Raw genomic sequence first — 18,753 nt, forward strand, 5'->3', positions numbered from 1 at the left:
TCCAGTTTACTGTCAAATCCAGCCCAGTATTTCTGGTGCCTGCCCTGCACCACGGCAGCTCCACCACAAGGCACAGCTGTGCCCAGCTGGGAAATTCAATATTGCTTTTGTGTATTTTGCATTATTTTCTCTTATTAGTAATATTATTAATAAAGCATTTTTAACTTTCCAACTTGTAAGTCTCTTTCCGTTCTCCTATTCCCTTTCGTAGTGGGGAGGGCGGGAGCTAACAGTATCTGCCACGGGGTTTATTGTCGCTCTGCAATGAATGGTGACACAGAAATTGCTAATCTAAAAATCTTTAAAAAATGTTTACGAACTTCTGAAAACCAGCTCCACTGGATTTCCTGATTTTTATTCTAAAGTGACTTTGTTTGACAATATCTACTTCCAGCTTAGTAAGCAGATTCACCTCTCCATGTTCACTTTGCAAAGTCCTTTTCTTCAGTTCTACACCTTCTAAAAGTTTTAAGGTTTCCTTTCTGATTTGTCCTCCCTTTAATGATCCTCACTTGCAGGGCTGTAAGCTATAAGTATGCTGGAGGCTCCTTTTTTAAGTTTACAGAACGAAAAAAGCAAGTCAAAGCTTTATTTGGAGGACTGTTTGCAGGTTTTTCATATGGGGAAATGAATAATCTTTGTACAGTCCCAGTAATGATTAACACAAAAATGTCAGTCGAACTACAAATCTGATAGAAACAAGTTAAACAGTGTTTTCATTTTAAAAAAAAAAAAAAAATCAAATACTACCATAGGGAAACCAGGCTTCTCTAATGCGTTTTAAAGAAAAATGTACTCTTATTGGTTGTGATAACTATTATAATTATATTTACAATAAAATACAGTATTGATAATGGCAATATATTTGGTGCTTACTTTGTTAATGAGGTGGGTACTTAACTACATACATTTACTTAATAAAATATTTATTCACAATTAAGCCAAAAGGCTCTTTTGCAGAATAAGTGTCCACATGTGGAAAAAGCAGCAGTATTAAGATGTAAATTGCCTTTTTATACCTCTGAACACATTACAAGTCTGAGTCAAGTTTAGTATTACTAAAATTTTTGTTTTAAGACCACTTACGAAATTCAAAATTTTCAGGTTTTAATCAGAAAGCTAAAGAGTCACACCGATTCTGTGATGTTCAGACAGTAATGAATCCTGTTTTATACTGTATGTTAGCTTCCTGATCTGTTTAAATGGATAACGCCTCCTCATCACTTTCTACAACAACTTGCGCCTAAAGTATCAAAGTCAACGCAAGCAGAGAAAAGGCAACAGTTTAGTGGGTGTTTTTTATAGTTTTGACGGCTTTTTATTCCTTTTATACACATGCACTGGCACAGTTACGATACTCCAGCAAGCCGACAGGAGTCTTCCAAGCATTCATCTTCAAATCGTCTGAAAGAACTTCAATTTTTAGAGTAAGGTATCTCCAGGGATACTCTAGCCACATTCCTTACACAATATAAAGGAAAAGGAGTCTGAATAGCAATATGGATTCCTAAATGCCTTTTCTCTGGGGGAAAAAAAAAAAAAAAAAAAATTTAAACCAGTAATGCTACTTCTTGAAGACATGCCTGACATACTGATTTACACAAACCTAAACATGCCAGGACAGGGTAAAATTGCAAAATGTGGAACACTGGGATGGCTGTGGGCAGCAGTTTTGTTCATAATGCTGTCCTGGACAATTACCAAGGTTCGGGTTGTTTCCAGCTATGTCTAATTCATGGCTGGAGTGACTTGCCCGAGTAACCTGAAACTGAAGTGTAACATAAACACATAAAGCTGCTCTGCTTTTTTCCTCCAATCTCCTACCACCCTGGGTAGCAAATTCAGTGTGGTCTATCCAGTTACTTTTGGTTGATACATGATGACTGTCACTCAAAGCACATCCCTTTACAAACACAAAGGTACATTCTGATTTTACGTGCAAATCCATCCCTAAAAACCCCATAATTACTTCTACAGTGCCCTTTCTGTGTTACAAGAATGTCTTAGAGTCCATGATGAGATCTGTATTAAACTTATTTCAACTGCATTGAAATTCTAGTCTGTTCACATCCTCTCTTACACACAGAAATCATTTAATTCTGCAAAGACAGACAATACGTTTAAGAAAAAACACTAAACACTTGAATAAAGAACTTTAAATAGAATAGCTGCCTACATTTAGGATAAATTTATGACCTCTAGGTGATAATACATTATAGTAAAGCTACAGACTCAAGAGTCAGCAGCAGATCAATTATCTTTTATTTCACTATCATGGATGATATAAAACTCCTGCTCCCATCTGCCCTTCCCCATCCATCCCAGTAGACACAGAGAAAAAGCAAATTTACAGCAAGTTATTTTTGTATTCATGATCTTCCTCTCTTACTTCTCCCTGTGGAAAATAAAACTTGGATCTGTCTCCTTATTAACTATGAATAATTCTCATTTCCTTTGAAAACCATATTCCTAAATGCACCAGATGGGCAACATAAGACTAGATACTCTCCTGAATTCTCATCTTCTAACTCACCAACTTCTGGCACACAGCATACTAAAGCTATTTTGCCAAATCAGCAGATGATTTAAAAACACTGAAGAAAACATATTTGGTCTAAATTTGCATCTGTTAACAACATTGTTTAAAATTACTTAAAATAATTTTATAGGCAGACATAGCTGCGGCAAGGGGCGGGGGGTGATTTTGTTTGTTTTCTTCGGTTTAGTTTGTGTATTTTTCCATGAACATTCCTTGCAACACAGACTGACAAATTGACATGTTTAAATTTGCTGCAACATTGCAGTGAAAGAGAATCATGTCTTAATATCTAACAGACTACTGAAGACACTCTTCTTTCCAAAACACCATGTTTATTTTCATCTTGCTAGTTATTTTCTTGCTGTTTAATCCTCCAAAGGCCCGAATAATACAGAACTTAAAAAATCTTTGTTCTTTTACCACCTGCAACCAGGGAAAAACAGACCATCTCACTGTTGCCCACTATGCTAATTTCATAGTCACAAGTGATTTCAAGCACATTTCCCAGCCTTCCAGGAAAGCCTATTTTCCCTGGCAGTCATCTCATGGCATGCTTCAGCCTTTCAAATCACTTGATTCTAGTAACCTGTAAAGCTAACTCTTCTGCCTATTTATATTTGTCATCACACACTTTATATGAATGCTTTTCCCTTCCTCAAAGAAGAGGTAAAAATATTTCTTTGACAGCCTTCCACATTGTGCTAGGTGCAGGCTAAGGCTGGCATCCCAGAGCCACGAGGAAATTATTGTCCCCTAAAGATTAAGAAACCCTGAAAGAGACAGATTTAGGGGCGAAGAGTGTTGTTGTGTGGGGGTTTTTTGGTGGTTTTTCTGTGGTTTGTTTTTTTTTCCCCCTGTACAACTGTTGATACGTTAAATAACTTGGCCACAGAGGATTTTAAAATTTTAAATTTTATTTTAGCTTCATAAATAAACACTCAGTTTTCTGGGTGGGTCTTAACATTCTGTGTGCTGCAAGTTCTTTTCAGGACGTAAGCCAGTAGGACTCGGAGATAAGGGCATCTCTTGATGCTTTCTAGAATCCAGGATGTAATTTCTGGTATAGAAACAGAGTTTATTTATTGTAACCTTTGCTCAAGTATCATTTCATCTTTGTGACTAGGACAGCATCAAGCTTCAGGTAAAATTTTCAAAGCTGAAGCGTACCTGGAAAGAATCAGGTTAAAATGCCATAAAAGAACAACTGATGTACTTGCTACCAAAAAACTATAGAATTTATTGGCTATTGCTAAGACTAAAGGCAGAGCTAAAACTAACTCTGTTACATGCTTACTGCACATACGGCAGCAGTTTGATATTTTAAGCTGCATCTATGCCATGACCTCTTCAGCAGCCATGAATAATAAATTCCAAACCGAACGCTTGTACAAAGACTTCTGTATACTCCAGAACACACAATCATTAGAGGTTTGTACTTTGTAACTCAGCACATGCCTCAAGACGTACATCACTTCAGGCAAAGACTAGATATATTGACAGGGGAGGAGTCAAACAAAGATTACTAAATAAAAACCCCACCCTGTCTGGCTCAAGAAGGCACAAAACCAGAAGCTGCTAGACACTGGGAGCATACAGTGAAACATGCATGTCTGCTGGCTTTCCGTATTTTATTAAATCTTCCCTAGACCTCTGCTTTTTGTCACTCTTGAGGACAGGACACTTAACGAGATGAATCCTTGCTCTGATTAAATGTTATTAAATACTCTTAAGCATCCACTCTTGCATATCTGCTGTGTCTCTGTTACACAATTTTATATATTGTATATATGAAATTAGACACATTTAAATCTGAAATTAAAAAGGCAAGACCTTTTAAGAGATATTAAAACATCATATAAAGATTGCTTTCTTGGACTAATACCTTTTCTGTAACAATCTGCTACCTCGAAGAATCTGCAATTTTGATCTTTCATCTAAACATCAAATATTATGCATGCATATGTGTACGTACCTACTACTACTTGGAACTGGATGATTTTCTGTGCAACAGCTCTCCTTCTGTGAGCCAGATTGCAATTCAAACAGTAACTCGAACACATTTTAAAACTGAAGCTTCATTCTTCATTTTTGTTTCTGCTCTTCAGAAAATTAAATTCTTCTCTTCGGTCAATACATTCAATTCTGCCTATACCACAAACAGCTCAACTATCTTACACGAAAATCCTATCAAATTTCATGGACACTGGTATTTGAAAACTAAAGTCTAACTAACTCTTCTTCTAAAATACAACCTTTAAAACTAAATGCCTTTTTGATCTAAAGGCATCTGCACACTATGATTTAGCTCCATCCACATCAGAAGAAAACAGGGTATATCGATATGACAAGAAAAAAACCAGGAACTATCACCTTCCCCTGCCACAAGCACAGGAATCTGAAAAGCACACTCTATTTTAGAATTTGGCATCTTTCATCATCCTGCACTAAGGTTGGTGATTAATCTTCAGGTTGGTATTTTTTTCAATAAACTAAGGGAAAGAAATTCCTGTACTACCCACCAAGTCTACTGCTTCCGCACTTTATTCTTTCAACATCTATCAAAGAAGAAGGAAGAATCAGAAATTTTGAAAACAGTCTTGGAAAACTATTAAAGCCCCTCTTATTTGGCTCTATTAGAGACACACATCAGAAAAATCGTGGACAGTGGGAAACTGAGCAGTAAATTCTTACCAAGAGAAAAAAAGACACAAGGAAATAGAATAGGCTTGCAGTTGTCAAGAGAAAAATGTTCCATGGTTGCAACAGTAGACAGGTAAACAGAAAGGGAAAGGCACTTAAGCCAACAAACTGAAGTCTCAAATAACATCAAATTTATTACAGAACAAACAGCACTATTTCTTCCCTCAGGGTAAGGTAAGAAATACAGGGACCCTGTATTTGTTTTTGACAAACAAGGACCCCGATTTGTTGGTTTTGTTTTGGTTTTGAGTTTTACAGAGCTTTCAGGAATAGTGGGAGACATGATGTACCAAGTAAACACGCATGTGACCTCAGGACTATTTTTGATGTGCAACACTAGGCAGAGAAACTATCCAAACTGTGATAAGGCTGAGAACAGGCACATGATAATAGTTTAAATAATCTTCTGTCCTATCATTTCTCTGAAAGGTGTTAAAAACAAAACCAAAACAACCCCTAGAAAACAGAGCTTCAGTTTACTGGCATAGTGTATGGTTCAGCTATTGCTTCCTTAAAATTCTTCATAGGCCTCAGAGGAACAAGTGCTCTTTCAGCAGCTCTCTGAAGGCTTAGCTAAAGGTTACGCCATTTTGGACAGACAAGTAACTCTCTAGCTGGTAAGTGACCAGCTGCCTATTTATGTACATAAGCAAAGGAATTTGCCAGCTCCAGAACTCAAATGCCCTTTTGCTGCTTTTAAGTCTTCTGCATTGAGAACTTGTGTTGGAAACAGTTAATCCTTTCAACAGTTCAGCCTAGGACAAAAAGATGATTCTTTCTCTGTTGTGTGTCACTGTAAAAGTTTAAGGCCAGCGTTCTTTAAGAAAGACCATTAATCCACTCGTACCAGGAACAGAGCAGTGACAATCAGGTCAATTTATCACACTAAATGCTGTGTTCATTAGGCAGAAATAATAAAGTAACAGTTTAAGTACAGATTGGGCTACAATGGACAACCAAGGAGAATGCCAACACCTAAACAACTGGAACAATTTCTCAATAAAGCAGAAGTTATTTAGCTATGTGAGTAATAATTAGCTAGCTGTCCAAAAAACAATGAAAGTGATAAAATCTTTAGCATATTTATGCAATTTTTATTTTCAAATATGATTTCAAGGAGAGGTCCCCTTACTTCACATTGAGTTAGTAAGACAAGACTATTATATCCTCATCAATTAGCATGACTGAACTTTTTTTTCTCTCGAATAAGCCACACAACTAAGTCTGATGACAATATAAGTTACTTCAATTTCCTCACAGTTGCTCACATCTGCCGGCTTGCCAAAGCAGCATCATTAATAAAACCCCTTGTACACAATACTTGGCTGACAATGTTTCATAATTTATAGAAGGCTGACTCACACAGAATGATAGATTTTTAACAAGCCAGACAAGTGAACCAGTCATTGTCCATAGTCACTTTTCCCCATGTGACAGAAGTTACCATCCCCAGAGCAGGACAGCAAAGCAGCCAAGTCCTACTCCAATTTTCAGACAGCTCATTAAAATAAACTGAAAACAATATTCATATGAAACAAAATATAACAATAGAATTGCAGTAAAATAAATTATTGTGCAAACTCTCTCTAGTATAGCAAACGATGAGGAAAGCCACTAAAAGTAATACATTTGAGCATATGCATTTTGAGAGAATATAAAATACAGTATCAGTTTTCAGTAATGAATCTCAATGTACAAACTATCAATTTTATACAATTAAATATCACAACCAGAATATAAAAGAGCATCTTTTAAGTTAAGCAGTGATTTGGAGTAGTAATTTAAAATTTACTAGATGTATAGCTTCTAAAAATTATACTTTCACTAGTGTCTTTGCTTAGTCAATGGTGATTTGCCTTTTAGCTACACCAATATAATAAATGAAGTGACTTACCGTTCTTGCTGACATCCAGTTCCCTGAGATTAATGAGATTTGCAATGGATGCTGGCAATGTGGTTAGATCATTGTCTGGCAAACTCAGCTTGTGCAGAGACTGACAGTTAAAAAGTTGCTATTGAAACAAAGAAAAAAGTGAATGCAAATTTCTCCCAGTTTCCTCTACATAGCTTTTGGTTTTAATTCCCTTAAACTTCTGACCTTGCAGCTTGAAGGCCAGACTGCTTAGACTCTTTGACTACAAAAACTTTATTTAACTAGTTTTATTCAAAATTGACTAAGTTTACAATGCTTAGGAAAGCAAAAAGCTGCAAACAACCACAACAAGCCAGCAGTTATGCTTAACACTTCCTACAAATCCCTTCCAGTATCTCAGAAATCGTGACCTATAGTTACATAGCCCTGCAAACATTACGAAATACAGGGTATTTCAAAAAGATGGACCCAATTTGAAAGCAGTATGATTTCAAATTGGGTCCATCTTTTTGAAAGACCCTGTATTTTCCATAATAGACATAATATTTGATACAGAGGTAATTACAGTACCTTCAAAAAAGAGAAAACTAAATTGATAGATGCATTTTTAAAATTCAAATAGTTCTACAACACAGGATTTGAGTAGGTATTGATCTCTAAAAACTTACTATTTTATTCTGTTACATCTTACAATATTTTTCCTTGCCATAACTTCCTAGCTCAAGTACAAAAAATCCAACAGAATTAAGATGAAAACTACTGAAAGTTTGAGCTAAGGATATAAAAACCTGTACAATCTCTTCCATATACAGGTATTACAATTTCTTATCAAATACTAGCTCAGTGCCAGATCTCTTCCCAATTGCAACGTACCTTAAAATTCTTACCTAAAAGGTTTACAAATTGACAAAACAGGGCAAGTAACAGCAGTGTAATGGAAGAAAAATCCCTAAATGGTACATAGGAATCTTACAGATAGCACACAATAATATCTGTAAGAAAGTGGATGAAAAGGTTCATCTGAACAATTTATGATGAACATTCCCTTTCCAACAATTTTGGATAAGATAATTCATAAATACCTGCACTAACTGTTCTTTTATTTTGGAATTCTGAGAAAAGATCAGACAAAACCAGGAAGTGTTCCATGACTAAAAAAAATTTATCCAAATCAATATCATAGCAATAGGCTTAGTTCTACCAAAATTTCTTGGATTTCTCTCAGTTATGGAGGCCATTATTTCAACCATAGACTGTTGAATAAGCTCCATTCATGCTATGTTTGCATATACCACCCCAGAAAAAAAGCCAACATAAATTAGCAAGATGGACAGTACAAGGAATGAGCTTTAACTTGCCCGCTGATGTTTCCAATTCCTCTGAAATGTGCACCAGTTAGTACTCGTTGATATCATTAAGGCTTTGAAGAGTTACAAGTTACTTAGGATATTAGAAAGACAGGAGAACTTTGATGAGCTCATGTGTTTTGGAGCCATTCCTTAATTTCAGTACTTCAAGCAACAATATATACTTAAAACTCATCCCTGAAAACAATAATCTGGACTCCTGGAATTATTACAATTTCCCCGACTAGCCAGGTGAAAGCAAACGCAGCAGAAGGATTTGCAAAATTTCCTAAAGGAAAACAGGAAGGAGGGGCGTTTTGTATGGTGTTGACTTTGCAGTTGTTCCTTTTGTTGTTATTTTTTTAATGTTTGCACATTCGATGACTAAGTAGGTCATCATTACTGTTAGTAAACACCACTAGTCATATAATTAAGGCCTATTTTACTGCAGAATTACAATTTCTTCTGAACAGAAAAGTGAGAGGGAAAAGTAAAACTGCTACAGTTTGAGCTTTTCAGCTCAAATTCACACCGTGGCACTTGGGATAAACAGGGTACCTTTTCACACAAGATGAAAGCATTTCAAATGCCCAGTCACTTTTGAAACAGAGACTACACACCAGTGGTTCAGTAAATGCAACTATACCATAAGAACCAATTTTTGAAGTTTGATGGAGTTCTGAAAAGACTGGGGTTAACCAAAAAAAAAACCCCCAAAACACACCACCACCACAAAAACCCAAACAAACAAAAACAAAACAAAAACACATAACAGTCCCACACACTGGCAGCCCATTTCAGTGATCAAGTTGACAAGACAGCCCCAGACCAGTTGTGTCGTCACATACAAAGGGCAGCAGATGCAAAACAGGGATAAGAACACACCACCAAGGGCAACGAGGAAAGAGAAAGAGTGGGAACGTTTTAACCAGGCTTCAGAAAGCTGGAGACAGCCTAAGAAGTACCGCACCCTTCATCTGAGATGGCTTAATTAGAGGGTTTTTTCAGAGTTAAAAAGACTAACTAAAAGTTTAGATTAGGGAAAAGACATACACAGCTTGAAACTCTGGCTCCAAATCAGCTAGGATCATTTCAAATGTTACAGGCCTTCCTTCTTTATTGTGAAAATTGAAAAGGTAGTAAAAATAATGACGAAAATTACTTAAAAGCTGAAAAAAAAAAAAAAAGCTTAGCTTCTCAAAAATAAGCTTATAACGTTTATTTTATTAACGCGAAGCAAGTGTAGGCTATTACAGGTCCCTACAGTTCAACAAAGAAAAGCAAAAATGAACAAAGCAAATGTTTGAGCAGTCTTTCTAATCGCTTGGATAATTTAATCTCAGACTAGACCAAGGAAAGTGGCAGACTGCCCACCTCTCAGTTTACTCATGTACCAAAACAGGATTTCATATAGGAACAAATGAAATCAAATGGCATGTAAGTAGAAATGGAAGAAAAAGCAATAACTGCTTCTTGTCTAAAACACCAATGTGCATCCATTTGATTGCTACAGTACAGAATTTCTTCCTCTTTTAAGAATACTAAAAGGAATTTCTTGGAGAATTACGAGTTCGGGAGGAAGATGTTCACTTAGTTCTTATGATTTGGGAAACAGGAATTTAATGCACGAAGAGTTCAGAAGATTTCCCTTTTTTAGCTAAGAAAGGTATTGTATTCTGTTTAAGCATTCAATTTTATTCTTCTCCAATAAAGAACGAGACACAGGAATGAAGTTCTGAAATCATCTGAAAAAAACCCTTAAAGGCCGATATAAAGTCGTCAAAAGGAAGATAATAAAATCTAAAGTTACTAAGTCAGAAATATCTGCTTGGGAAGGGACAAAAAATAAAATACAGGAACTTCTCAACTGTAACAGACTTTGACAAAATGTCTAGTTTTAACTTATATGTTATTAGCTCTATTCAACATACAATTACAGATTTTCATTTATGGCTTCTGAGACGCCTTTAAGGCTGGATTTTCAAAAGCACGCAGCTGGTTTAAGTCAGCTTTACTGCAATCCAGGACTTCTGATAACTGTCAAGTTACTATCCTGCAAAAAATTATTTCCTTATTTGTTTCATTTATCTTTCAAAAAAATCCAAACCAGCAAAACATGAAGTGGTTATAGCAAAATAGCAAACTTTTCAAAAATCTAACAAAGCATTCTACAGTTGTCCTGCATGACAATGAAGATTTGCACACAACTAATATAAAATAATTTCAAATATTAAGTCTTTCATCTAACTACTAAGTTTTTAACTCCATCAAGACAGGACCTAGTAATGGAAACAAGTCTATTGCAATGATCACTTTATACTTCTTAAAAGAATCACTAGCAAAAATTATCATTTTTTTCCTCTAGTATACTGCTTATTCAGCATGCAGTTTGTCTTCAGATTTCAGAACAAACAACTATTAATTTACTTAATAAAGATGTAATCAAAGTGGCATTCCAGCTCTCTAGTTTTTGAACTTCAGTAATCTGAGGTACTTAAAGTGTCTTCAGTCACAGATCGAAGAAGAAAGCAGGACTTCAAGTGAATACTTTGGACTGTACCTATCTTTTGTGGGCACAGAAATCACAACAAGATATTAATCTTGCTGCTTCTAATCTTCACGTGTTATCAGAGATTCAAAATAATGCTGCAGGGAGTTGAATACAGTTAATCAGTTTGAGGAGACACTGCTACAGAAATAAATTAGCCTGCCTCTTCTGCTGTGTACCTCTCTTGGGCTGGATCAGTTGCTTGAGCGGTTTCATCTCGGTTCATTAGCAAACTAGTCAAGCTGGAATGCGTAAACATTCCTTCTACCAGGGCTGCTGCTTCTGGGACCAAAATCTACTAAAAAAATATTTGGCAAACTGCAGCCTAAAAGCTGAAGGGGAAGCTAGACACTATCAACTTCTACAACACTGATGAAGTAACAGTTAATAAAGGTAACTAAAAAGAAAACTACCCAACATACCTTTGGAAGCTCTTCAATCTGATTAGCATCTAAATAGAGTTCTTCCAAGGTCTTTTCAAAAGCAAAAATCTCCTTAGGCACCTGTTCCAGGCTGCAGTGAGAATAATCAAGTGTAGTGACTGTTTCCTCCTCTCCACGCAGACAGCGGCATGGCACCAGCCGCACAAACAAATTCCGCTTTGTTGTCATTTTCAGGCACTGTAAAACAGAAATGGATTGATTTTTAAAAGCAAGATAACTTCAGAAACATTCACTTGGGCAATTTCTCAAACTTTCACTGGCTGCTAAATACTTTAAAAAGAAAGACATGTATACATATCTGCATGTGTGTCTGTATACACATGGAGTGGAGCAGAGAGAAAATGTATTTCTTTTCTTTTAAACATAACAGATCTTTAGCAGCATTAAATGTGGTTAAAATACCTACAGGCCCCAGAAGGTGAACTCATAATTTAGCCTGTAACCTGTCACTTGCTCACACAGCTGTACATTGCAGAGAAGCAGAGAATTTTGAAGCAGAAGTTCTGAAGTGTCACTTGTGTTTTTACAATATAGCTTATGCCTACCTTTACAGAGGTTACTGGGACGATATTTTTGCTTAAGATAAGAAAATCCACCCTTTACAGAACATTCAAATACCTATAGGAAAGCAATTTTTTTTTGTTGCTATTAATAAGATTAATTTAATGTAAGTTAATTTCAAATACCTCATTTAAAGACAGAATACAACAAGAAGAATCAGCGTGATTTCTACCAACTGGTCTGTCTACAGTTTAAAAGGAAAGGTTTCCAAGATAAAGAAATGACTTCTTGCAACTCTATTCAGTTTGGAAAGCTTTAACACATCTTGCTGTGCACACTGGAACTATGGAAACTTCACCTTGCTATGGAAATGTATCTTCCTTTAAACTCAGTCATTGCTACAACAGTCTCCTCTACTATCCATGGCTTCTACAATATTTCTACTTAACAGGAGACAGCAAATCTAAATGGAGCAAACCTACTAGCTGATTACTGACGGCATACACCAGCCATCTTCTGCCCCTTTTCTCCCCGGCAAGAACACCAGTTTAGGTCTCTTTCTCTAATTAGTAACACATTTTCACAAAATTAATAAACAATCATCTTTGAAATGTCATTTCAAGTTTCAAGTTTGGCTGAAATCAGATGACAAAATCAACAATTTTTAAGGAAGGACCAACATGTGCAGATGGACAACACAATCATGTAAGCTTCATTTCCTCAGGAAATTCATCTAAAAATACGTACTTTTCCAAAACAGCACCGAGTACTTATTTTCCCAAACTGCCAACACTCCCAAATTAAAATATGTTTCTTGTATTTTTTTTAATCTCTATTTTTGTGGGGGGAATTGCAGAAATTATATTTCAGCTTCTGGATTGGTAACAGGAAACTTTCTTCTCCAAGTGCCAAAATACACTTTCAGACACATTTAGCAGACTGCGCTTCAACTTTCAGACAGTATGTTAGTAATACAGGAAGAAAATAAAATACCATGGCCACTGCATTATACTAAGTCACACACTGTGACACCCCTCTTCTTACTAAGACAAGAAAAAAAGCCACGCACATGGACTTTCCTCTATGAGCAGCTAGCTTGTCAAGTACTTCACAGGATATTTTAGTTTATATGACAACAGGTAGAGGGATTGCTGTACTGTTTTCACTAAACATATGTACAACTTGTCACACAGGCTGGATATAGTCAGATTTTACACCCATACAATAAAAGAAGAAAACTTTTCATTAGAATGGGGGATGTCAAAACTTCCTTTTTAAACAATGCTTCAATGTTGCTAGGATTTTGTTACAATGTTTGTTATTTATCAGAACATTTAATACTTCCCATAAAACTTGAGGCATATTATTTAAATAAAAAGTGATCTAAAAATCAAAATATTTAACTGTATTGCAAAGTAAAGAGTTTAGAGACCACAAATTCCACTCCGGGAATTTCCACAGAATGGGAAAGTCAGCAAAAGAGACAGCATCATCTCCTCCTGCTTCTTCCACAGGAACAGGCTCCAGCACCAGATCCTCCAGCCACCCATAGCTGGATGCCAAAGGTGCTACAGAAGCTGATGTCCTCACTGGGTCAGAGCTACCCATATCTTGTCCAAACCTCAGAGCATGCATATGAAAAAACATGAGGAATTCCACAGTCATCACTTACAAAAGAAAAAGCCTTTAACAAAAATAAATATCTCATTTTGTTATTACTCCAGATATCCGCAGAACTGTGGAAAAACACACCACTTCAGAAAGAAGCACCAGCAGCAGTCTCTTCTAACAGGAGCACAAAAAGAAGAACACACACCTTGGAAACAAGGACTGGAAGCAGCGACTGTACGTGTGAGTTGCCTATGAGAAGTATGGCAGGGGAAGACACACCTGTATCATACCTGCTGCAGCCATCTATAAGGTCACTTCATCCAGTCATTTCAGCTTCTGAGAATTACATTAGGTTTCCAGAATATGCAAGTTTGTTACATGGTTCATATAAATAACAAGGTAAGATGCTTTTTTATTCAAATCCCTCAAAAAGAGCATACATTACACTGTTTGCCCCCTATTTTCAATGGCTATTCTCTTCACATCTAGTCTTGCTTGGTCAGGTCTCAACAGTTTCTGAGGCAACAAGAGTCATAAGGCCTAACAATGTAAAATATACATACAAAATAAAGGAGTAAGTTAGGAAAACTAGGTAAGAGGTATCTTGAGCTTCTTTTTTTTTGGGAGGGGGTGGGAGGCAGGGAGCAGAGGGAGAGAGGGTTGGGGAGGAAAGGGTTTTTGAAAGATCACATATCCACAGCACTGTAAACATGGATCAGTAAGCAATTGCCTGTGCAATGTCACAGCGTTGGGTCTTATCTCCAGTCAATTATCATGCCAGTTGAAGGATCTAAACTCACAGCACATGTTTCAAGCCAAAATAGTCAAACTCATATTCAAGTATCAAATAAATAGCCATCCCCCAAAACCACAGATCTGACCAACTTGAGTGTAACTATAACACTTCAAAAACCAGTGAACCAAGAGAGCACCATTTAAGTAAAGGTAGGAAACTACATAATGCGATTTAACTCAAATTTGTCTTGTGTTCATTCAAACTTTACTTCTACGCATATATGAACAATTGTTCAGCACTGGTATTCTACAACAGAGATGTCTGCCAACGCTAGGAAATGGGTGTAGTAGGACAGTCACAGCAAGTATTCCACACCATCACTCCTCTGCAATACACATTTTTGTATACAAACAGTCAGATACACACACCTCTCCCTATCTGTCTGTCTGTCCACCTATCATGTTGTAAGTTGCTCAAGGAGAAAAGCTGTAACATTTATAGTTGCACGGTCAAAAGTTGGAAGGTGTAAGGGAGAATTAATTGTGTTCTGTTTGTGAAGACTTCATCTATTACCCCCAAAAATTCAGTGTTCAAAAAATATCTAGTTTAAATGTTTCCTAATTATAAATTATCAGCTTTCTATTTTTTTTGCTGTGTGAATAATTTTTAGCATTTATTTCACCTCTCCTCTCCCAAGACTACTTGAGGATCACATCTCAGATACAGAGAAGCCGTAGTATCTGTAGTAAACTCAAAAATAGGTGGTTTGAAATAAACAGATATATGCATTTCAGTGAAGTATGGTCTTCACTCATTCATATATATCAACTATGACAGTAATAAGAAAGAAATTCCACAATAACGACACATAATGGGACAAAGGACAATGACCAGCCTATAACCTGAAGTTATCAACAACTATGCATACAGGTTTTCCTCTAGGGGTTCAATGGCGGTAAAGGCTAATTATCCTGCAAAATCTCAAAATTGTGAGAAAAATTGTTTTCTGATATAAGTATGGCAGTGTACGTATGGTGTAATGGTAGTTGTACCATACTTACATAGGGAGACAAGAGGGAGATAAGAGTTCACAACTGGAAGATGTTTTGGTATGAAACTGCACACAATTTACTATAACCTGTGTCAAAACTTCATCTTATTTTTTCTGCCTTATATCTATATAACTAGATAGGTAGATATCAGTTTGTATAGTCTATCCCATTTGAGACCATGAATGACTGGAGCACTTTAAAGTTTTAGAATTGATAAGCAAGGCTAAAGTGATTAAGAGGTGTTATGACACCTGTTCAAGCAGGCCACAGTATCCAATAAAAGAATTAAAAGCATCAACTCTTTGATTTTCAAAATGAGGGTTCTCTAATTTCAGGTACGTGTTTCCCCCTCCCCAACTGATCAAACAGCAGACGAAGCAACTATCACCAGCCTCTGATTTAATTATAGCTATCAGCCCTCCACTCTTAAAAGCAGTGGCTGACACTTGCTAAAAGCCAGTGAAGTAACAAGTGGAGAAGACTATGTAATTAATCAATATCCAGAAAAAAGTTATTTGAGAAGCCAGGGCAAAGGGACAGCGTACTGTACATATGTGGTGGGTTGACCTTGGCTGGCTGCCAGGTGCCCATCAAGCTGTGCTATCACTCCCAATTTCTCTACCTTATCCTCATGAGTGGTACATGGGGATGGGGAATGCGGGATGCCGTCAGTTCATCACATGTTGTCTCCGTCACCCCTTCTTCCTCACACTCTTCCCCTGCTCCAGCATGGGCTCCCTCCCACATAAGACAGTTCTCCATGAACTTCTCCAATGTGGGTCCTTCCCATGGGCTGCATTTCTCCACAAACTGCTCCAGCATGTGTACCACATGGGGCCACAATTCCTGCCAGCAAACCTGCTCCAGTGTGGGCCCCTCTCCACGGGGCCACAGGTCCTGCCAGGAGCCTGATCCAGCAGGGGCTCCCCAAGGGATCACAGCCCTTTCAGGTGTATCCACCTGCTTTGGCACAGGATCCCAGGCTGCAGGTGGAGATCTGCTCCACCACGGACCTCCATGGGCTGCAGGGGCACAGCTGGCCTGACCATGGGCTGCAGGGGAATCTCTGCTCCAGAGCCTGGAGCACCTCCTGCCCTCCTTCTCACTGACCTTGGTATCTGCAGAGCTGTTTTTCTCACATACTCTCACTCCTCTCTCCTGGCCGCTCTTGAGCAGCAGTTTCTAACACTTTCTTAAAAACGTTATCACAGAGGTGTTACCAATATTGTTGACTGACAGCTTTGGCCATCAGCAGGTTAATCTTGGAGCTGGCTGGAACCAGCTCTATCCGACATGGAGGAAGCTTCTGACACCTTCTCACAGAAGGTACATCTGCAACCCTCCCACTACCACAACCTTGCTACCTACATCAAATGCAATCTATAAACAGTGAAACATTTTTACTGAATAGAATAAAATCACTGGAAACAGAAAAGCAAAGCAATGGCTTGAAAGACCATGACCAATGAAAGAATGCAAGATCAACAGCAAGCTTGAGCTTGGATACACACTATATATTAATCCAGAAGAGACAGCAACATCCAGTGAAACATCACTCTTTCCTGGAACTCTGATGATTCCCTGCACACCCCGTCCCCATCATCCAAGTACCTGGCAGCCCAACAGCACCTGTAGATCTGCCAGAAGCCCATAGAACATTTTTGTTTAACTACAGGAGTACCTGTGTTTGGATGAGGATTAAAAAAATCATCAATAACCCCCCCCCCACACACACACGATCCCCCCCACCCCACACATGACCCCCCCCCCACTTTCCCCCCTACAACCCCCCCCCACCTCCCCCACACATACACACACAACCTTCCCCCGACAACCCACCCCCCACACACAACCATCCCCCCCCACACCCCCCCACACACACCCACCACCCCCCCCACACACACCCACCACCCCCCCCCACACACACACCCCCCCCACACACACACCACCCCCCCCACACACACCACCCCCCCCACACACACCACCCCCCCCACACACACCACCCCCCCCACACACACCCCAACCCCCCCACACACCCCAACCCCCCCACACACCCCAACCCCCCCACACACACACCCCAACCCCCCCACACACACACCCCAACCTCCCCACACACACACCCCAACCCCCCACACACACACCCCAACCCCCCACACACACCCCAACCCCCCCACACACACCCCAACCCCCCCACACACACACCCCAACCCCCCCCCACACACACCCCAACCCCCCCACACACACACCCCAACCCCCCCCACACACACACCCCAACCCCCCCACACACACCCCAACCCCCCCCCCCACACACACACCCCAACCCCCCCACACACACACCAACCCCCCCACACACACACCAACCCCCCCACACACACACCAACCCCCCCACACACACACCAACCCCCCCACACACACCAACCCCCCCACACACACACCAACCCCCCCACACACACACCAACCCCCCCTACACACCCCCCCACACACACCCCCTCCCACACACCCCCTCCCACACACCCCCTACACACCCCCCACACCCCCCCCCACACACACCCCCCACACACACCCCCCCCCCACACACACACACCCCCCCCACACCCCCCCCCACCCCCCACACACACACCCCCACCACACACACACACACCCCCCCCACCACACACACACACCCCCCCCACCACACACACACCCCCCCCACACACACACACACGACCCCCCCCACACACACACACGACCCCCCACACACACACACGACCCCCCCCACACACACACGACCCCCCCCCACACACACACGACCCCCCCACACACACACGACCCCCCCACCACACGACCCCCCACACACACACACGACCCCCCCCACACACAACCCCCCCACACACACACAACCCCCCCCACAAACAGCAGCAACAACAAACAACAAACCACAGCCCACAAACACCAAAAAACATACAGACTCCCAAGTATCACATTTCTTTGAAAATTCTGAACTCAAGCTTGTTACAAGCAGAATTTAAATTCATAGTAATTTTGTTCCTAATCTCTGCTAATTTGCTCTAAGAGCAATAGTTTCACTGTACCATTAGTCCCTCACATTTCCTGTCTGATGCTAATAGGATGTGACTGCTCATGCTCTAAACTGGTGAAAGCACTTTCCTCCCCCTTCAAGTCTTTCAAAAGGGTGTTTACCAGTTACATCAGCAGCAGGCTTGAAACCGAACCAGCCATTTATACAGAAAGGCACGAACTAGGCACAAAAATATCCAGTCAGGTTCTTTTTAGCCCACTTCACTATCTACACCCAAGTTCAGAATTATGGAGTCAAGGATATGTAAACACAGGAAAGGGAAAGGGAAAGATCATGTTGGGGAACACGTAACCTAACATGCAAGCTGACAAACACAAGAAGGCTT

The 18,753-nt window shown here is 39.5% G+C and overlaps 1 protein-coding gene across 7 annotated transcripts in view; it reads right to left on the reverse strand.

Annotated features, from left to right (window-relative positions):
- The window catches only part of ERBIN (erbb2 interacting protein), a 118,051-nt gene that overhangs the window by 54,792 nt on the left and 44,506 nt on the right, over positions 1 to 18,753 (reverse strand). For all 7 annotated transcript variants that reach the window (XM_065657835.1, XM_065657837.1, XM_065657840.1 and 4 more), the window contains 2 exons: positions 11,429 to 11,626; positions 7,134 to 7,251 (listed from right to left, as the gene is read on the reverse strand). In XM_065657835.1, coding sequence (XP_065513907.1) covers positions 7,134 to 7,251; positions 11,429 to 11,617 — 307 coding nt within the window. In that variant the 5' untranslated portion in view covers positions 11,618 to 11,626. The remainder of the gene's footprint in view (positions 1 to 7,133; positions 7,252 to 11,428; positions 11,627 to 18,753) is intronic.

The sequence above is a fragment of the Caloenas nicobarica genome, chromosome Z, assembly GCF_036013445.1.
Source record: "Caloenas nicobarica isolate bCalNic1 chromosome Z, bCalNic1.hap1, whole genome shotgun sequence".
Taxonomy (NCBI): Eukaryota; Metazoa; Chordata; class Aves; order Columbiformes; family Columbidae; genus Caloenas; species Caloenas nicobarica.